At 40.4% G+C, this 23,168-nt stretch overlaps 1 protein-coding gene and 2 pseudogenes across 1 annotated transcript; all 3 read left to right on the forward strand.

The window, feature by feature from the left end:
* Positions 1-214: 214 nt before the first annotated feature.
* LOC148699370 (cyclic nucleotide-gated ion channel 1-like) lies at positions 215-2,946 on the forward strand (annotated as a pseudogene).
* Positions 2,947-15,007: 12,061 nt separating this feature from the next.
* LOC148699371 (wall-associated receptor kinase 5-like) lies at positions 15,008-16,245 on the forward strand (annotated as a pseudogene).
* A 1,728-nt stretch (positions 16,246-17,973) lies between these two features.
* LOC137708961 (uncharacterized) lies at positions 17,974-19,412 on the forward strand. Its single transcript, XM_068448118.2, has 2 exons — positions 17,974-19,063; positions 19,375-19,412. The coding sequence occupies exons 1-2, from the start codon at positions 17,974-17,976 to the stop codon at positions 19,410-19,412; spliced, it is 1,128 nt and encodes a 375-aa protein (XP_068304219.2).
* The last annotated feature ends 3,756 nt before the right edge of the window (positions 19,413-23,168 follow it).

Here is a 23,168-nt window from a genome sequence, read left to right on the forward strand (position 1 = left end):
CCCCTGTCTCGCGTGTGCACGCTCGTCCTCTGGGTACGTGTCACCTAGATGCGAAACAACTGTGCAAATTCTCCAAAACCGGCCAACTTCGAGCAGGACGATCCCGACGTCCAATTTTGTCCAACGAAGCACTCCGAGGCTCCTTGGGACCTCACCAACACATCTACAAGCTGAAAATGCTACGGTTGTGTTCCCCTCGACCTCACGAGCTCAAATGTGTCCTTGGTTTCCTCGATCCACCACAGTTTGAGGGGTATGTGTGTTGGTCCGTACGTTTTTGGAAGAAGAAGAAGAAGAAAGGGAGAGAGAGAGAGACACGGGACAGAGACAGAGAGAGGGTGAAGAGAGACAGTGTATGTGCAGGTGTGTGTGTGTGGCCCCAAAGCTTGCCAACACCACACAAAGTAACCAAAAACAATAATACGAAAACCAACTAGGGGTAAAAAGGTCATTTCCTAAGCACATTTCCGATATTTTCGGGACGGGATGTCACACTCCCATATAGATTAAAGGTGTACTCAATTTCTGTATGTACATTATTGCTAGTCATGTAAATTTCAATATGTATCCTTATTTATTTTTGTTTGTCTAGTCAATTATTATTATTCTTCTCACTTTTGTTTATTAGAAAGAGTGTTAAATCACTATTTTGAAATAAAAATAAAATCTAAATATTAATAACCCTGCATAATTTGCTTCACTTTTTTTGTATAAGTTTTAGGTTTTCGGAGCCATGTGGTATTCTTTTTGCTATTCAACGACTAATGATTTGCTGGCATTCTGCATGTCGAAAAGATGATGGATGTGATAACAGAATTTTTGATTGTCATGATCACTATTTTTTTAGAAGTACCACAATTCTAAATGATTTATTCCCTGTCAATATCAGTGGCAATTCATCAGACACAATGTCGTTCGATTTTGGTATATTTGCCATTGTGCTTTAATATGGTGTTGTAGGATCAACCAATTATTTCCAAAAGTTCTTGAACTGTTTCTGGTGGGGTTTACGAAATTTAAGTTTTGTACATTTTTGTCTTTCTTTGTTGGGAAATTTAGGTTTAATGCTCCTCTTAAGGTTTCTGAATTTTTTCACAATTTAATTTAATTCTTTCTGTTGAGTGTATGAATCACATCGGCAAACTAAAGCATTGCTTCTACAAAATACAGTCGAATAGAAGGACTCATAGAAATTAAAAATCAAGTTGAGAGACAAAGATAAATTTTAGGAAGAAGGAACCATAGAACCAAATAAGCCCTTAGAAAAATGGTTGTAAATTTGTAAGTTTATAACTTGAAATTGTTTATCTTATATATTTATCCATTAATTTCATTTTTGCAATTCCCTTGGTCCAAATCTTGAGCCAAGTGTAGATGGATGGGAGAACCTCAATACGGTTTTTATTTCTATAACTGGCTTGCTCCTGTTTTTATATCTCATTGGAAATTTGCAGGTTTGTTTAAAAAAGTTTTCTTACGCTTATTTTTAAGTGCTAATTAATCACTCCCAACTACGTAAACTTGATCCATGAAGATTTTGATATCTATTAAATTCACTCTAATTACGTGATATATGAGAAGTATTCTTGAACTACTTATATGTCTAAGTATGAATTTATTTTTATTTTTTTTATTACTAAATCTGAATGCCATGCAGAAGAAATTTTTACTACTAAGAGGAACACTTGCCACATAATGTATTATTCTACGTGTATCCTATAAGTAGATGAAATAAATGATATACTCTCTTTTTAGGATGTATTAATAGAAAAAAATACGTATGTAATTTGTCGTCATGTATGTTAGATTTTAATTGTGGTCCTTTGGTTAGGTGCATTAATATGAATTTCATTGTGTAGGTACAATAAGATACTTACTTATGATCATGATATTGTATTCGACTAAAATATTAGACTTTTGTAGGTACATAGAGTCGAATAAGATACTTAGGAATCGGGTGGTAATCACCAAGTTGAGGACAATATCAGTGTTGTTGGTAGCAGGTCTTTGATCCCTCTTTCTGATAATTCTACAAATGACCACCCCTACTAGCTTCTAAGGTAGTAGTGTTTCTTTTTCGTAATATAGAAAAAACATTAAACTCCAAATCCAATATACTGATGACATTCAACTTCAAAGAAAAAAATTTCTTATCCAATATGATAATCTAATTCTTATCAATCTCTTGTTGAATATATGTATATGCAATTTGAAACTACAAGAAGAGAGGATCACAAACGCAAGATGCTAATGAAACGGAAGATGGAAGAAAAAGTCCAGAAATAGAATTGTGGTTATTTAAAAATGGCGTTCCCACCCAGTTGAATAAGGATATGAAGTTGCAGATTATGGAAAAGGTACAACAAGCACTTGAAGAGTATATGGATAATGTTCTCCCTCTTCTTCCCTCGGAAGTTCAAGGCCATATAAAAAAGTCTATGCCTTTGGCCAAGTTGAAGCAAGTAAGTTCATTATATGTGAATTTAGCCTTTAATCAATTATTCACCTTGTTATATATATGGCAAGACGTTAGGGGTGGTTTGATAACCATATAAAACGAGCATTGTATTTCTTTGTCTTTTTAATAAGAATTTAATTAATTCTTGAGGATTGTTTCTCTTTATGTTTTACACAAGAATTTAATCACTTCTTCCTATGACTTTTCTTGCTTTCTCTATGATATTTTAACAACATGAATTCCAGGGGCGAATGTTTCAAGGGAGGGATGAAGGTGTGTTGAAAATAATCTATCAGAAACTTGAGCATGTGAGGTATACTGAGAATAGCTTTATTAGTCAAAAGGATAAACCACTTGAAGAGATGCTCTTCATTGTAGACGGACTTGTATCCATTAAAAAGAGATCATCTAGTAATCATTCGAAACGAGGTGCAGGAGAATTATGTGGAGAAGAACTTCTACGTTGGCCATGTTGGAGAACAATTTAGAAACAATAAAATAACAGAAATACAGAACCGAAATACTTAGACTTTATTATTCAAAAATACTTGTAATACAAAATGCAATTATGTTATAGTAACAAAAAATTAAAATGATACTAACTTGAATGATTGAAGGTAGAGGCTAGCGCAAATGCTATCTCCTTCGAACAGTATTTCCGTCCCACTCATGTGCTTGTGGTTCTACAACGTCTGCTCGACCAGGATACAACTACCTAATTCTACAACCCGCACTGGATTATAGAACTCTAGCGAATTGCTTTGTGTGTTTACTCTCTGGAAATTTTGTACGGACGACAAGGGGGAAGAAAAAAGATGATTTCTGATGGAACTGAGGACTCTAGTTATATAGGCTCTTTCATACCTCTTCAAACACCTTTTGGATGTATCTTAAGCTATACAACTCTTTCCAAAGAGACACACCACTTTCCAAAGAGTTGTGTCTATTAATCAAAACGTTTTTAATTAATTTAATTAAAAACTTAATTCGAAATTAAAACTAATTGATCAGATTAATTTTAATTCCTTGGCCCCAAGTGCCCCGAGGCCCAAGGCCCTTTTCTTGATTAATTAATATTAATCAATATTAATATTATAGTATAATCATCAATGTCACATCCCGGCCCGGGGGGACGACTTCCCGAGCCCGCTCTACCACCGTAGCACGATATTGTCCGCTTTGGGCCCCGACCACGCCCTCACAGTTTTGTTTCTGGAAACTCACACGAGAACTTCCCGATGGGTCACCCATCCTGGGAATGCTCTCGCGCGCTACTCGCTTAACTTCGGAGTTCCCATGGAACCCGAAGCCAGTGAGCTCCCAAAAGGCCTCGTGCTAGGTAAGGATGGGAATATACATATAAGGATCACACCCCTGGGCGATGTGGGATGTTACAATCCACCCCCCTTAGGGGTCCGACGTCTTCGTCGGCACACCATGACCAGGGTTAGGCTCTGATACCAAATTGTCACATCTCGGCCCGGGGGGACCACTTCCCGGGCCCGCTCTACCATCGTCGCACGATATTGTCCGCTTTGGGCCCCGACCACGCCCTCACGGTTTTGTTTCTGGAAACTCACACGAGAACTTCCCGATGGGTCACCCATCCTGGGAATGCTCTCGCGCGCTACTCGCTTAACTTCGGAGTTCCCATGGAACCCGAAGCCATTGAGCTCCCAAAAGGCCTCGTGCTAGGTAAGGATGGGAATATACATATAAGGATCATACCCCTGGGCGATGTGGGATGTTACAATCAAGCCTAATCCACACAACCATAAGCCTCCTTCAATCCATTTCCAAATGGTCCAAGTTCTAATTACTAAGAAAAAGGAATAAGCCTATATAAAGGCTAGTGAAAAAATATTGTTGACCAATGTGGGACAAGAGGGTCTCCAACTCCTACAGGCCATTCTCCACTTTCTTCCCTGACAGAATACCGTTGGCAACTGAATCTGTTAAGGCAATTCGTGTGTTGAAGCCCTTGCTCTTAAACAAGCGACTTGGAAAGTGTAAGCTCTTCATCATATGCACATTTCCCTTCTTAGAATTGAGCATCCATGGTATAATTGGGATACGAGAGAGATCCAAGAATTACCCTTATTTAAACTATCAGACAAGACTTTCATGCTTTCAACACAACCCTTCACGTGTGGGGCCATTTAAGCCTAATGTATGGAGTAGACATCACATATTGAGTGATGAATAGCCCGTAGATAGCCACTTTTGATACCATATTAGAATTGAGCATCCATCTTAATTAAAACCATTGGCCATAGGAGGGTGAGGGTCCAGAATTATGTAAATTATTAGGCAAAATTTTTCTGATATGAGATTCATATCGTCTGACAATTCAAGGAATAGCTACTTAGTTGATCATCTAGGATATTTTGGAATGGTTAGACAATAAGCCAATAAGAAACTCAGTTTGATTGGAATTCGACTAGATAATTTAACCTTCTATTTCATGTTATATAGAGTTTAGATTGGAATACTATCAAACTCTTCTAAACAAACTATAACACAAGTGATAATTCCAAAATGTAAAACCTAGCCTAAAGGCTGCACAGGATCTTTGAAGGATTCAAACTGAGTAGAAGCATCCAGTTGTAACGGATTGGATATGATGAGAGAACGATTTGAAATTTGACTTGGCGGGCTTAGCTTATCAAAGCCTACATTTTGTTGGAGACAATCTTGAGTTCAAATCTCATGGACAATTAGAATCTTTTACTTGAACTAACGAACTCTAGCAACCTTTTGTTGTTGCTGTGGATTAATAAATATACAAGCAATCAGACATTGCAAGAACATAGGCGCACAGACACAGAAGAATGATGAAAGAGGAAATGGAGCAACATATAGATTGGTTGATGCCTAAAAATAGGATTCTTGAAAGGTTGAATTAGGATATGAAGTCACGGATCTTGGAAAAGGTAGAACAACAATTTCAACAAGACAAGGTTGTTTATTGGGATAATCTCGATTTTGATTGGCATAATCTCATTTCTCTTCTTCCATTGGATTTTCAAAACGAGATCAAAAGTTACATGCCATTGACCAAATTGATGAAGGTAAAGTTTCTTCAATCTTCAAATCCATGAATCCATGGCTTTAATATTTAACATAGAATTTGAGGCATTTATGTATAGCTCCCATCCCATGCATGCACATATAACAGTCTAGCCCTAAAAGGACAAAAATTAGTTCTAATGGGAGGCATGTCCGGCCTAGGCTAAAATAGCCCAAGTGCTCTTCATTTAGCCCCGGCCCTTGCCTAGGAAAAGGTGGATCATACATGAGAGAATAAAAAAACACAAACAAAAGAGAAAGAAGCTGTCAAACAGAAGAATTCGCCAGCCAATGAAAATAATCCCAAGTGGACTTCCCCAAGCCTCTTACACCAATAAACTTTAAAAGGAAATAGACTATTCTAATGTTCTACAAAATTTAAGCGATGAACTAACCAGTTTAAAAAAAATGATGGTCTATATAGGTAAAATGGTGGCACTATATGAGGGATTCGAGGGGTTTCTGATAAGTTTAACAATTAAGTTTTAATTTTTCGTCATTTTAACAATTTTCCTTTTCAAGGCAGATTTCATGAGTCATTTTTTTTTTTAGTATGATTTCATGAGTCATTTTGATACGCTCTTAGATATTTTTTTATATAACTTCATGTGATGACCCGTCCCTAATTTTATGTTTTTACAAATTTTAAAAGCGTGATTTTATGAAAATGGTCTTAGAGACGAGGGTATTGACTTTCGTGGACCAACGTATAGTGAGACGTACAAAAGATTTCTATAGTGTATTCCTGAAGTTTTCGATAAATTTTTTGTATATATATTACTATTTTATATCTTTGCATGAAGAGATTATTATTATTATTTTGTGGATGATAAGATTATAGAAAGAAAAAAAGAGAGAACCGGTAGGGGAAGAGGAAGGGTAGAATTGCCCAGCCGGCAAGAGAGAGAGAGAGGTTAGCTGAATCAGGACAGGAGAGAGGAAGGACTGGCCAATCAGAAAGCAAGAAAGGAGGGAAAGGAGAAGGGGGAGAAACGGGGGAAAGGAGGAAATGGGTTCCCCAACCCGCGTGCCCTGTGCACCCATCTCTCTATATTTTCCGATGGTTTTCCACGGGATTTCCCACGAATTGGATCAAGGCACCACTCCCAATCATTACCTAGTCCTTTCCTTGACACACCCCGATCGAGATCAGGGCATGCTGGCCGTCACGTGGAAGTGACGTAACATTGTGCACAGTGCGGAAGCTAATAAAATAAATAGTACGAATAAATAAATAAACTAGCTTTACACAAGGTAATAACGAACAAGTGCAAGCGTAAGTGTGAACCCTAAGTTCAGAGCATGAAAGCCTAATGCAGTCCAGAAGAAAACGACACGACAAAAGCACACCCGAAGGTGGTCCTACACTGGTGGTGGTCTGTCAGATATGCCGGGGAAATCCTCAGGGAAGCCACCAAACTTGCTAGCCAACTAGAACCTGGAGGGGCGCAAAACAAAAGCGTGAGTGGGCAAAAGCAAAGCTTTTCAAAAACCATTTCATAAACAAGTTATAACCCCTCGCTGTAAAACCTGTATACTTCCCAGAAAAATAGAATATACATATATATATAAATCATGCTCCGAAATATGCCAAGTCAAATGTCTCTAAATAGAATGCAAGTGCTCAGGAATATCAAGTCAATGCCATAATCTGTCAGCCGGAGTCACCTAACTTGACCTGTACGGCTGAATCTAGAGCTCAAATCTCCAGGAAAAACATCGGGAAAATGTCTGACTACCCTCACATCCTCTACTCTACTAGGAGCAGCCTCATCCAACACCACATGAGCTAAGTACCCCTGGCAACCTTTAGATAACAACCTTTTCGCTCGCACGGCCGAAATAACGCCATGTCTCACCCCACTCTGCTCGCCCACAAAAGTAACCACAGGTAATCCAGGACGGTGGAACGTAACTATTTTCCCGTAACAATCAATATTGGCATGATTGAAATGCAACCAATCCGTGCCCAGAATCACATCAAAGTCAACAATATCCAACGGGATAAGATCAGCTGGCATAACAACATCCTCCACTATCACTGGACATCCTGGGTACACACGATCTACAATACATCTCTCCCCTCTAGGCATAGCGAACTCTAAATCATACCCTAGAGGTGTGGGGCAAGGTTGCGTCACTTGAGCAAATTTATGAGAAATCACAGAATGTGTAGCACCACAATCAATTAATACTCTAGCAAAATAACCAAGGATATTTAACGTACCCATGATCAAATCTGGATTGTTCTGAGCATCTTGCAAAGAAATATTATGAATACGCCCCTGGGTCTGCTGTCGTCCACCTCGACCTCTGCTCGTCTGGCCACCACGACTCTGAGTACCACGCCCCTGACTGGGCTGACCAGACTGCCTCGAAGACCCCGCACTACTAGTAGCAATCTCCCCATGCTGAAACTGTCCTCCCTGAAACCACTGAGAACCACCGGCTGGAGCTGGAGGATACGGCATATAGCCGCCAGAATACTGAGGATAACCACCCTGAGAATGTGGGTCCTGGGGATATTGATATTGTCCCAGGGCATAAGGAACAGCATCGCCCTGATAGTAATAGGCACCACCTCGACCTATCTGCCCATAACTACCTGGACCCGGAATCTGCTGGATCAGTACAGGTGGTGGCAAGAAAGTCTGCTGCGGCTTCTGCTGACTCTGGGGACAATTTGCAGCACGATGTCCCATCTGCCCACAAGTAAAGCAACCACTGCTGCCCTGCCTACACTCACCAAAATGTCGATTATTGCACCTACGGCAAACTAGGGCCTTACCTCTACCAGCATCACTCTGTCTCTGGCCTCTAGCACCACCAGCAAACCTACCTCTACGACCCTGACCAGTGGCGCTAAAACCACCGCTAGAAGAGTTAGAACTAGTGCCACCCCTCTTGAAGTTCTATGTCCTACGAGGTCCAAGCGACGCCTGACCTTTACCGTTATCATCCTTCCTCTGATTACCATCTTTCTCTTCTTCCTCACTCTCGCTCGGCATATTTTCTGAATCCTCAATTCTCAACAGAATCTCGTAAAACTCCTGGTAGGTATCACAATGGGTAGTGGTCGCCATCGAACGCCATTTCTTCTTAATGCCTAAACGGAAACGACGAAGCATCTCCGCTGGATTGCCAGCAACATCTGGATGATAACGAGACAAATCTGTGAACCTCCGGTAGTACTCATTTGCTGTCAACTTCCCCTGTCTCAACTCAGTGAATTCCTGCTTCTTGCGGTCAATATACTCAAGAGGCACAAACCTTCTCCTGAACAACTCTCGGAATACATCCCAATCAGTCTTCTCAGCTGGAGTCAAACGACGAAGTTCCTGCTCCCACCAGGACGCAGAATCCTTACCCAAAAACCACGATGTTGTCTCTACCCACTTCTCGACAAGAAGATTCCCCTGATTATGCAAAACATGAAAAGTCTTCTCAATATGTTCTAGCCACCGCTCTGCACCCTCATAACCCTTGTTGCCTTCGAACTTATCCAACTTCAAATTATACATAGTCTCCAGAGGAGTTCTCTGGGGAGGGCGGATCGCCAAATGAATAGTTGTAGCAATAGCTTCCCCCAGCTGAACAATATCGGGGAAACTAGGCTCAGCAGAGCGACGTGGATCCCGACGAGGCGGCATAATTCTGACAGAAGACACCAAAATCATTAGAATACTCACAAAAGTACAGGACTGCCAAACCTAGGCTCTGATACCAAACTGACACACCCCGATCGAGATCAGGGCATGCTGGCCGTCACGTGGAAGTGACGTAACCATGTGCACAGTGCGGAAGCTAACAAAATAATAATAAAATAAATCGTACGAATAAATAAAAAAACTAGCTTTACACAAGGTAATAACGAACAAGTGCAAGCGTAAGTGTGAACCCTAAGTTCAAAGCATGAAAGCCTAATGCAGTCCAGAAGAAAACGACACGACAAAAGCACACCCGAAGGTGGTCCTACATTGGTGGTGGTCTGTCAGATATGCCGGGGAAATCCTCAGGGAAGCCACCAAACTTGCTAGCCAACTAGAACCTGGAGGGGCGCAAAACAAAAGCGTGAGTGGGCAAAAACAAAGCTTTTCAAAAACCATTTCATAAACAAGTTCTAACCCCTCGCCGTAAAACCTGTATACTTCCCAGAAAAATAGAATATACATATATATATAAATCATGCTCCGAAATATGCCAAGTCAAATGTCTCTAAATAGAATGCAAGTGCTCAGGAATATCAAGTCAATGCCATAATCTGTCAGCCGGAGTCATCTAACGTGACCTGTACGGCTGAATCTAGAGCTCAAATCTCCATCTAACTAACTATACCTGCACACGAGTCGGAACCACCTAAAGTGGTATGTACGACAAGCCTGGGTGTAATATAGGTACGCTCAAGTGCTACGATCACGTGAAGGCTGGGCGAATAATCGCGGGTCACCTACGAGTCGGAACCACCTAAAGTGGTCTGTATGAAAGGAATGTGCACCTAACTTGGATCCAAGATGAGTGTGTGGTGCGGGAGGTGAACATCACATGAAGGACTGTGCCCAACTCTAGGCGGGAGCACTAACACCGGGGGTGCAGGTTATAAGCTCTCTATGCATCTCAAATCACTACTGAACGTAAACATAAATCATAACTCACCTGGCACTTACCTGTGCGTCCGCAGCACCAAACATACATATATATATATATATATATATATATATCCAATTAACAATGCATAAACAACGGCAAACTATAGGCATGGCATATAAACGAATAAACGTTTCAATTAAATTTTTGGGAAAAACATAAGTATATAGGTATATACGGAAAACCAAAAGCCCACTCACTGGTATGTGGAAGGGTCGTAACCCCCTTGCCTCGAGTGACCACGCTCGTCCTCGGGATACGTCTCACCTATATGCAAAACAACTATAAAAACGTTAATTTTAAAGCACATAACCAACCTTATGAAATAACTTCCATACAATGCTCAAATGGGGTGTATGAATACACCAACGTGATCTAATCAACCTCAGGAATATCCCCATATTTTTAGAAAAAAATTTCACCGCAGCACGCCCCCCCCCACGCGCCGGCCACGCGCAGGCATGTGCCTGGCACGCTGACGGCGTTAGTTAACGCCGTCAGGAATATTCCGTTAACTTTAACGGATTCCGTCAATGGCGTTAGGAATATTCCGTCCAAACTGACGAAATATTCCGTCGTCTTCTCCGGCGAGGCTCCGGCGCCGTCGCCGGTGCCGGAAAACTAGGAAATTTTCAAATCGTGATATCTTCTTCGTTTTTCAACCAAATTTCACAAAATTGGTACCAAAATGAAGCTTACAACGAGAGGAACAAATCCATACCATTTCAAGTGCTAAAACACACGGAATCTCGCTGGGAAAATAACCCCAACTCCGGCCAACCTCGAAACTCACGATCCCGACGTCCAAAACCTTCAAACGAACCACCCCGAGCCTCCTAAGGACCTCACCAAGCTTCCTACAAGCTTGAAATTCCCAAAAACATAAGAATTTACGTGTGCATGAACAATACCAAAAATCGGGTATCCCGAGTTCGACGTGAAAACGAAGGTATCCTTACCTGAAATGGGTATGGTTGAACTCCTACGGACCTCACGAGCATGGATATATACTTTGTTCCTTCGATCTGTGAAGATTACAAGGGTTTTGGAGTGTGTCCGTACACATGGAGGGGGAAAATGGGAGAGAGAGGGCTCGGGACAAGGGGGTGCAAGGCAGAAATGGTGAGGGTGAGTATGTGGAATTGTGTGTGGTCTACAACCAGCCACACCAATCTCAAAAACAACCACACAACGAAAATTCACAATAGGGGCAAAATCGTCTTTTCACGCGTACGTTTTAAAATTTTCGAAACGGGCTGTCACATTCCTCTTCCATTTCCACCCAAATTTGGAAGGGATTTGATTGTAATTTGGTGAAAAACACCTATGGGTGGCGCGAGGAACCATGTTCTAAATCCATCAATTGTGAAACCATTGCCTTCAATTACCACCACTAGAACACTCCCCTAAAACTCAGGAACAAATCCCAAGCAGTGGTGAAGACGTTGGAACACCGAGGATGTTGAATTGAAGAACACCCATTCTAGGGTTTCCGGCATATTTGAGTGAAATTGGAGCTCTTCACGGCCAAATTGGCCTTGGTCACAAGTATGAAAGTTACTCTACTCATTGATTTGGTCACAGGTATGAAGGTTACTCTACTCATTGAGATCTTCATTCCTGTAAATTTTGGTAATTTTTGGAAATAGTTGAATTTTTCCGGCGAGTCGGGGCGGCCGACCGCCACCCACAGCGGCGCATGCAGTGGCGCGTGGCTAGGGGGCCATCGATGTCACTCTTAGACTAAATTAGATGCCTTGAGCTTAGTTTTGGTAATTGTATGACATAGGTTGATGGTTGGAACCTAAATTTTCTACGATACGTTAATTGGTAAAAGTGTGAATCAACAATCCGACCGTTGGATTGTCACCAAACCTTAATACATTATAGTAAGTAATATTTGAGTACCATAGAAACTTACGGATCAGGAATCCTACATACGGATCTTCCCGAAGTGGATTTGTAAGTTCATAAAATAAAATGTTGATCGCCAATTGGTTTTGGCAATTGGCAGAGATCCGACCATTGGATCGTAATGAAACATTAGGATGTTATTCTAAGAACATAATGTGGATCTTTAGAAGTAACAGATCGGAAATCCGTGATGCGGATCTTCTGGATTGAATTACGTAGTGTTGTGTTTTATGTAAATTATGTATTCTATCGGTAAGAACTCTGAGACATGATTTAATAATTGTTCTAGGTGACGTTGGTTCGTGATGTCTAGATATTCACGCTAGGGAGTCGTAGCGAGGGACCTCAGGTGAGTGGGTCTTTTCCTTTCTACTATATATACACACATGATTGATAATTCCACAAACGTTTTTAAGTTGATTTATGCATATTACCTACATATAATTACTGTGAATGTTTAGAAGTATATGCATGAACTAGATCCCTATTTAGGGTACGTAGGCAGTCTAACGAGACGTTAGATGCAGCCATACAAGAAGTGAGATTAAATAATTAAGACAATAGCCTTGTTTGGGGAATTGAACAATGTGAGGGACATTGGTGTAAAATGTGAGATTTAACCTTATGTGTTGGTGGTTAAATGTTGGTTATAAATCAATGTGTCAAGAATCAAGAAATTAAAGTAAGGAAACGTAAGTAATGATAGTTAATTAAACTAGTGTCTAGTTGGGCTTATCACCAATGATTATCCCCAAAAATAAATAGTTCGTGAGTAGGACGTTACAGCTTATGCATTTTATGCCATATTATATATATGTATATAATTGAAAATGCTATGACATGGTTGAGTATTAGATTGCATCATGGTATATCCATATGTATATTACCTACACATAATTATTGTGAATGCTTTGAAGTGCAAAGGTGAACACAGGACACCCAGGTAAGTTCAGGTGAGTTTATGGTATTAGTTGAATTGATGGAGTTATGGCATGACTACATTTATGTGTTAGGCAACTCTGACATTGTCGTACAGGTTGTAATGTTAGGCAACTCCGACACTGTCGTACAGGTTGCCCATGAGTTGTACATGTTATATTGAGATGCATTGAGAGCTTATAAACCTACACCCCGGCGTTAATGCTCCTGCCCGTGGCCAGGGCACAGTCATTCACGTGATGTTCACCTCCCGCACCTTACGCTCACCTTGGACTCAAGGTAGGTGCACAGGCTTGTTGTGCAGACCACTATAAGTGGTTCCGACTCGTAGGTGATCCGCAATTATTCGCACAGTGATCGTAGCACTTGAGCGTACTTATTTACACCCAGTCATGTTGTACAGACCACTAGAGGTGGTTCCGACTCATGTGTAGGGATGTTTGATGAGCTATAGATTAAGTCGTATATATCACAAAAGGTGACTCCGACTTATGTGCTAGCATTGATTGATGAGATATGGATGAGTCATACAGGTCACTATAAGTGACTCCGACTTATGTGATAGCACTGATTGATGAGATATGGATAAGTCGTACAAGTCACTATAGGTGACTCCGACTTATGCGCTAGCACTGATTGATGAGATATGGATGAGTCGTACAGGTCACTATAGGTGACTCCAACTTATGCGCTAACACTGATTGATGAGTCGTACAGGTCACTATAAGTGACTCCGACTTATGTGATAACACTGATTGGTAAGATATGGATAAGTCGTACAGGTCACTATAGGTGACTCCGACTTATGTGCTAGCATTTATTGATGAGATATAGATAAGTCGTATAGGTCACTATAGGTGACTCCGACTTATGTGATAGCACTGATTGATGAGATATAGATAAGTCGTACAGGTCACTATAGGTGACTCCGACTTATGTGCTAGCACTAATATGAGATATAGATAAGTCGTACAGGTCACTATAGGTGACTCCGACTTATGTGATAGCACTGATTGATGAGATATGGATGAGTCTTACAGGTCACTATAAGTGACTCCGACTTATGTGCTAGCATTGATTAAGGAGATATGAGTGCAATAATACAAGTCACCATAAGTGACTCCGACTTGCGGGTTAGTATGGGTTATTAAGCACATGATTATTTATATTGCTAATGAGATGTTGTGTAGTGGTATACTTCTGGATTTACTGTTAGAATACATTTGGTTACATACTTATACGTAGTATGATTTTCTGGAACTATACAGGTTTTACGGCGAGGGTTTACTACCTTTGATAATTGAACTAATTCTAAAAATCTCTATTTTGCCCACTCACACTTTCTATTTTGCACCCCTCCAAGTTCTAATAGCAAAGTTCCATATCGGTGAGGATTTGTGGCACTCCCGAGTTCAAGTGGCTCTTTATGTTGATATAATTATTATCTTACCTCACTGTACTTCACTTATGTTTTGTATCACCTGTGAACTGGGTCCATACCCGCTCATCGCGCACTCGTGTACATAGGTACTTTTAGGTTTAAATTTATTCACATTGTACACATTATCACACTTATGGCTTCATCACCTTCCAGGTGTCGATCACAGCTCGATTCGAAGTCCTAGTGGACATTCCGAGTCAGGGTGTGTCACTTCAAGCATGTGCACTTTTGTAGTTATAAGAATGATATAAATTAATTAAAACTAGGACAAAAATAAAAATACACTACCAAAAAAAGTGAGCAGTAGAAACAGGAAATGGGGTGATATTGATGGGGTTGCAATAAGTCGAGACCCAAAAAATGTCACGATTATGACATTAGCTCGCTATTTATTGTCATGATTTATTTAAGAAAAATGCAGAGACTATTAAAAAAAGAATTCAACAATCAATCGTCACATCATGTGGTTTACAAAATATATTTTAAATAGATGATTGGAAGAAACAGTGTTGGAAGAAATTCGTAACCATCTTCAGCCTATGATGTATTATCTTAACGGTAAAATTATTGAAAAGGGTGACCCAATTCAAATGTTCTTCATGGTGAAAGGAAGTATACGCCATCAAGGAAGGGTAAAGGGCGCAGGAGAATTCTATGGAGAAGAACTTCTGGTTTGGCCATTCTTGAGCACTTTCCCTGACACAGTACCTACAGCAGCTGAGTTTCCTATTGTAATTATGGGTGTTGTTGAAGCCCTTTTTCTGATAGCCAATGATATGAAGAGCGTAGCCATCTCATAAAAAATTACGGCAGACTCATTACAGATTTTGGGTAATTATGTAAGCCCTGTTGGTAAAACGTCTGCGGCATCATCTGCCGAGCCAGTCGTAAAATCCTTTACTGAAGAGGAAATTAAGGAGACCACAAGAAACTACAGTTGTCATAACTATGTAAGTGAAGGAGGCTATGGAACAGTTTACGAAGCAACATTACATGGAAGAGCTGTCGCCATTAAAACGTGCAAACATTACATGGAAGAGCTGTCGCCATTAAAACGTGCAACGGTACTACTGGTGACCAGTTCATCCAGAGTCAACATTTGGTTCAGGAAGCATTTGTTCTTTCTCAAATCAGACACAAAAATGTGGTGAGGCTGTTAGGTTGTTTTTTAGAGGCAAAATGGCCTATAATGGTTTATGACCGCACCTATGCCTGGACTCTTTATCAGCACATTCAGATAAAGGAACTTAAACTTTCGCTGGAATCACGAATGAAGATAACAAGAGAAACTGCAAGAGCTCTAGCATACTTCCACTACTGGTCAGTCATACACCAAGATGTGAAGACACGGAATATATTAACAGATCTTGAAACTTACACTGCAAAAGTTTCCGGTTTTGGAGCTCCACGATTGCTTCATGAAGAAGAAAATGAAGTATCAACTTTGCCAGGGAAATCGGGATACTTTGACCCCAAGTACCTTAAATCACACATGCTATCAGAAAAAAGTGACGTCTTTAGCTTTGGAGTTGTTCTAGCAGAGCTACTAACAAGTCAAGAGGCAGTTTCCTTTGACGGGCCTGAGAGATCCCTAGTTAACGTCTTTGTTTGTTCAGTGCAAGAGGGTCGCTTGGACTAAATTCTCGATGGTGAAATAATCAAAGGCGAGTTTACTTTTGAGATAGCCAAAATAGTGGGCGAGCTTGCCGTGACATGTTTGAGGTCAAGGTGGACTGAAAGGCCTTCCATGGAAGAAGTAGCTGTGGAGCTTGACGAGTAGTGCAAACTATTATAAACAGTTTAGATTATGACAAAAGCATAGAAAGTAAGGAGTTGAGCACTCTACAGACGTCCAGTGGACGATAATATATCTTCGACTTCTAGTATTTCCGAGTGGTGTATTGATGAACTGATGCAGCTGGATTCAGTTTTCGTGTGTGCTTGTGAAATACTATAGTATATATATCAGCATAATTCATTAGTCGTGTAATGAAGGTTGACAAGTAAGATTCATTTGGTAGTTTGAGTAAACCATGGAATTTGGAATTAGTATCAAACTACATAGTAATGTCCGCACATTGCAGTGGGATTACAAATTGCTTGAATAATTATGTAACTTCATTCTCTTCAAAGAGTTTCTTCAACTACTAAAGCGTTTTATTAAACAGGGAATAAGATTTTTTTCTTGTCACAGAATTAGCATTTTCAATGTATCAAAGCAATTGGTATAATTATTTTTTTATTTTTCTAATTTTGGACCAAACAATATTATTTACACTAAGGAGGTGGGAGAGTGAGCCAAGCCTCACCATGTAAATCACCTAGACATGAAGAAATAAAAAGTAGATGAAAATTAAGACTGACTTGAGATTGGAGTTCACATAATGTTTTTAAGAGTAGTAAATGGTCTGTTGAATTGAGTTCCTTGTAATGAGAGACTCTTCTTTGCACAAACAGCACAATGGCAAAAATGGTAGTCTATTGAAAAAATGAAACCAAGTTAAATGCAATGATAAGATGAATGAAACTGAAACCCCAGACAACAAATTGATAGCTGGGAACAAAGTAAAAAATATGCATGAATAAAATTCTAATTTTCAACCACCCCTAATTTATAATTAAGCTAAGCAAATACAGTAAGCACAACACAATCACAATAATAAAAGCTTTCAAATAGCATTATATTTATCAATTACTCTGCACATGAATTTCAAAAATGAATAACTAACCTGTAATTTAAGATCTTTGAAATTGCACTTTTATGTCACTAAACCCAAATTACAAATTACGCAATCAATCTCACTGCCCTCCTTTTTATTTTTTTCCTCCAAATGCATCAAAACATACTCTGAAGTTCATTTAATCAAGAAATTCAAACATATCATAAAGATGAATTCAGTCTTTAATTAGCATTCAACAACATGATATTAAGATACATCAGAACCCCCACCCACCACCCCCCCCCCCCCCCCCCCCCCCCGCTCTTTTCTTTTTTTCTCCTCTTCAACCCCCTAAAAAAATCATTAAATACATAGATTAAGCAATAAACGGTCAAATCTCGCAGACTACCCAAAAAGGCATTAAGTAATGATCAAACATTAAGTAGCCAAAATGAAAAGAATTATGAGATATTTAGGTGATAAGAAAAAAACAACATGAAATACTAAGATTAAAAACTTGCGCACAATTAAGTGAGTGAAAAATGAGCTGATTGTAAACTCAAACCCAGCAAGGAATCAAACGTTGTTAAGAAAGGAATCTTAGATTGATTTGTCAAATATTGTAGATAGATATTTACTTACCTATTAGGTTATCAGTTAGCATTATTTGTAGGGAATAGAATAGGAAACAAGTCATGTTAGCCTTTATATAAAGCTGTAAATCCCGTTGATGTTAATATACAGAAATTCATTCCTATATTTTATGCTTCTTATGATGGTACCAGAGTGAACGATATCTGGGAAAATAAAAGGCAAAACAACAAACATAAACCCTACCAGCCATCGCTATGGGCGATACATCAGAAAAGCCAACCTTGTCAGGCATGGCTTCGCATCGAAAGTGGGAACACCCCAATCACCCACTTTTCCTTCATCATTCAGACCAACCTGGTGCAATACTTGTGCCGCAGTCTCTCGTGGAGGATAACTATGGCACATGGGTTCAATCCATGACCATGGCTTTGACAGTAAAGAACAAATTAGGGTTTGTTGATGGAACGGTCAAGAAACCTCATGAAGAACAACTTGAAGAATTACAACAATGGAATCGATGCAACAACTTGGTAAAAACGTGGTTGCTCGGTTCCATGTCCAAAGAAATTTCTGGGAGCGTCATACACTGCAAGGATGCACGGCATATGTGGCTTGACCTGCAAGAAAGGTTTTCCCATGTGAATATTGTCCAACTGTTTCACATCGAAAACGAGATTCACGACTGCGTACAAGGTACTATGACCGTGAGCACATACTTCACCAAACTAAAAAGCCTTTGGGACGAACGAGATGCGTTGTGTTCTATCCCAACATGTGGCTGTGACACAAAGAAGGAGATCACCTCCTACATTGAAACCCAGAAGACGATGAAGTTTCTCATGGGTTTGAACGAGTCTTATTCTACTGTTCGCAGCAACACTCTCCTTCTCGAGCCTTTGCCCACTGTTAACAAGGCTTACTCACTTGTTCTTCGTCATGAAAGGCAAGTCGAAGTTTCAAGTGGACGAAGTACTGCCCAACCAGAAGCTGCTGTATTCGCTGTCAAAGGTGGAAGCCGAGAATCTAAACCTGAGGATGGTGGTTTGCGATGTGACAAGTGCAATAAGACGAATCACACTACAAAGAACTGTCGGGCACACATCAAATGTACTTTCTGTGGTTGGAAGGGCCATTCGTACGAGTATTGCCGCAAAAGAAAAGCAGTCCTAGACAGCGACCCAAGCCGTTCTGCAAAAGGAAATCACGTTGCCGTGACCAACAAGGAAATCTCCAACTTCCCGTTCTCTCCAGAAGATTGCAAGCAGATCCTTAAAATGTTGCATCAAAACAAATCTTCTTTTGCTAATCATGTTGGTAATTCTTCCAGCCACGATGATCTCTCAGGTAAGGCCTTTTCATTCATGCGTCATGGCAAGCACAATGTTTGGATCTTGGATAGTGGTGCCACAGATCACATAGTCTGCAGCCCCGAGTCCCTTACATCCTCTAGGCCTGTTCAAAATCACACTGTTGCATTACCCAATGGATCCCTTGCCACGGTCACTCATGTTGGCCAAGTCATTTTTTCTCCTAATTTTATTCTTGACAATGTTCTTTGTGTCCCAATCTTTACGTTAAATTTAATATCCATTAGTCAATTGGCTTATGATTCATTTGCTATTACCCTTTTCTTAAACCATTTTTGTGTCATCCAGGACCTACGATCGGGGAAGATGATTGGGACGGGAATTGAACGGGAGGGACTCTACTACCTTGACTCACCAAAGAAAGGAACATGCAATACCATCCAAACCATCTCTCCCAACCTTTGGCACCAACGCCTCGGCCATCCATCACCTAAAGTTACTATGTTGTTTCCCTTTGTCTCCAATAAAACATGTGATCTCACTCAATGTTTAATTTGCCCTTTGGCTAAACAAACAAGGTTACCTTTCCCTTTAAGTTCCATGTCTACTACTTCTTGTTTTGAATTAATTCATGTTGACATTTGGGGTGGTTATCAAGTACCTTCTCTTTCTGGTGCAAAGTACTTTCTTACCATTGTTGATGATCATACTAGGTGCACATGGATCTATTTGATGAAACATAAATCTGATACAAAGGATCTTCTCACTCGCTTCATTCATATGGTTGCCACACAATTTAACACTCACGTTAAAATGATTCGCAGTGATAATGGCCCCGAGTTTAAACTTGATACCTTTTATGCATCCCAAGGAATTATTCATCAAACTAGTTGTGTTCACACACCCCAGCAAAATGGTGTTGCTGAACGCAAGCACCGTCATTTGCTTAATGTTGCTCGTGCACTGCTTTTTCAAGCTCATTTACCTAACAGATTTTGGGGGGATGCTATCCTTACTTCTGCTTATCTCATTAATCGCACACCCACTCCCATTCTTCATGGACAAACTCCCTATGAAAAGCTGTTTCACAAACCACCCACTTACACTCACCTCAAAGTCTTTGGATGTCTTTGTTTTGCATCCACTCATGCACACAAACCCTCCAAATTTGATCCCCGTGCACGTCGTTGCATTTTTCTCGGGTATCCTTATGGTACAAAAGGCTATAAACTTTTTGATCTTCAACTTCAAAAGGTCTTTATCTCCCGAGATGTGCTTTTCTTTGAAGATAACTTTCCTTATTCTCATTTAGACTCACCTGCCCCTACAACCTCCCCTCCAACACCACCTTCCGCACCCTTGCTTTCTTTTGACATGGAACCTCCCTTTCACCCTTCTCACCCCCATACTGATATTGCTTCTTATGCTCATTCTACACCAACACCATCCCCACCTTTCGCTGATGTCACGGCTCCATCCACCTTTACCACCTCCCCTCCCTCCTCACCTGCTCCCCCGACCACAACCACCCCACTCCCACCCCCACTCCGCCGAAGTACCCGACCCACCAAACCTTCTTCCTTTTTGCAGGACTTTCATGTCGAGGCGTCTCTCCCTTCCCGGCCGGCTCCCACATCTTCCACGAACGTGGTTCGGTCATCGTCAGGTACACCCCATCCCCTTTCTTCTCACTTATCTTATAATTATCTCTCACCCTCCTATCAAGCTTTTGTCGCTCATCTCACTCTTCATAAGGAACCCACTAGCTATTCCCAGGCTGTCCAGGATCCCCATTGGCGTGCTGCCATGCAAACTGAACTTGCGGCACTTCATGCCAATCATACGTGGACGCTCGTGCCACTTCCTCCTTGCAAACGTCCTATTGGCTGCAAATGGGTCTACAAAGTGAAGCTCAAACCTGATGGCACCATCGAACGGTACAAGGCCCGTCTTGTTGCCAAAGGATACAATCAGGTTGAAGGAATTGATTACCGTGACACGTTTGCTCCCGTAGCTAAGCTGACTACTGTTCGAGTCCTCTTAAGTGTTGCCGCCTTGCAAGGCTGGCACCTTCACCAGCTCGACGTGAACAATGCCTTTTTACATGGTGACTTGGAAGAGGACGTCTACATGTCTTTGCCTCCTGGTTTTGGACGCAAGGGGGAGACTCGAGTATGCAAATTGCATAAGTCCCTCTACGGTTTAAAACAAGCTTCGAGGCAATGGTTCATAAAATTATCCAATGCTCTCAAGGCTGATGGGTTTCAACAATCTTTGTCCGATTACTCTCTGTTCACCAGAAGTCATCGAGGTACATTCATTGCTTTATTGGTTTATGTTGACGATGTTATACTGGCAGGGAATGACTTATGTGAGATTAACAAAACCAAACAACTTCTCTCTCACCGTTTTCAACTAAAAGACTTGGGGATACTCAAGTATTTTTTGGGGATAGAAGTTGCAAGATCGAAGCATGGAATCACTCTATGTCAACGCAAATATGCCCTGGAGATATTGGATGATGTTGGTTTTCTCGGAGTGAAACCTTCCAGGTTTCCTTTAGACCAAAACTTGGCTCTCACGCAACTGGAAGGCAAACTGGTGGATGATCCCCCTTCATATAGAAAACTTGTGGGTAGATTGATATATTTAACCATCACCAGACCCGACTTGGCTTATGCGGTACATGTGTTAAGTCAATTCATGGAGAAGCCTCGGCAACCACACCTTGATGCTGCACACAAGGTCCTTAAATACATTAAACAAGCGCCTGGGCAAGGCATTTTCTTTCCTTCCACAGGTTCATTGCAGCTGAAAGCATTTTGTGATGCTGATTGGGCTAGATGCCGAGACACTAGGCGATCGATAACTGGTTACTGCGTATTACTTGGCCAAGCACCAATCTCATGGAAGACTAAGAAGCAAACTACAGTCTCTCGTTCTAGCGCCGAAGCCGAGTATCGGTCTATGGCTATTACATGCTGTGAGATAACATGGCTGCGGAATATTCTCAACGATTTGCAAGTGAATCATCATCAACCAGTCTCCTTGTTTTGTGATAATCAGGCAGCTATACATATTGCCTCAAATCCCGTCTTTCATGAACGAACAAAGCACATAGAGATTGATTGTCATCTAGTGCGCGAGAAGATTCAAAAAGGAATGATACGCACGTCATACGTACGGACGGGTGATCAGTTAGCTGATATATTCACCAAACCATTGAGCTCGACACAATTTGAAATCTTACTCAACAAGTTGGGTGTCATTAACATACACTCCAACTTGAGGGGGAGTGTTAAGAAAGGAATCTTAGATTGATTTGTCAAATATTGTAGATAGATATTTACTTACCTATTAGGTTATCAGTTAGCATTATTTGTAGGGAATAGAATAGGAAACAAGTCATGTTAGCCTTTATATAAAGCTGTAAATCCCGTTGATGTTAATATACAGAAATTCATTCCTATATTTTATGCTTCTTATGAGAAATCAATCACAATACAGACGCAAAATCACCCAGTTCCTGGAAGAAAAAAAATAAATAAATAAGATACTTATTACACATCGAAAGTTAAAAACAATATAATTTCTTTGAAATTTTTAAGTGGCAGTACCTCATTGAAAGCCTTCCACAAGCACTGCAACACCTTTTAGCCTTTGCCTCATTCTGGTTCAAAGTGCATAATCCGCAAGCAGTTTAAGCATTTCCCAACACCACAGAGCATCTGATGCAAAAATTAACTTAACGCACAAATTAAACCCTCTTTTGACAACTGTAATATATATGTAAGTAGGGATCGTTCTTAAACCGGGGATTAGGAGGGATTGCTAAAACACTTTAAACTAACTCAAATAGATAAAACTAAGCTTTAAAACACTTAACTCAACTTAAAAGACTCAAAACAAGTTCACAAGACTCAAGATAAGCTAAAAACACTCAAAACTGCCTAAAAACACAAACTGGGCAGATTCTGACTCTAGACACAATTTTGGACGAATTTTAGTTTTAACTTGACTCAAAACACTTGAAAAGACAATCTAAAACAGATCCTAACTAGTTAGACACTCTAACATAAAGGGGGATTTTGTTTTGGACGAAAATAAAGTAAACAAAACAAGAACTAAAACTAGGCAAATTT

The sequence above is a fragment of the Pyrus communis genome, chromosome 1 (genome assembly GCF_041283825.1).
Source record: "Pyrus communis isolate YQ-2024b chromosome 1, ASM4128382v1, whole genome shotgun sequence".
In the NCBI taxonomy this organism is placed as follows: domain Eukaryota; kingdom Viridiplantae; phylum Streptophyta; class Magnoliopsida; order Rosales; family Rosaceae; genus Pyrus; species Pyrus communis.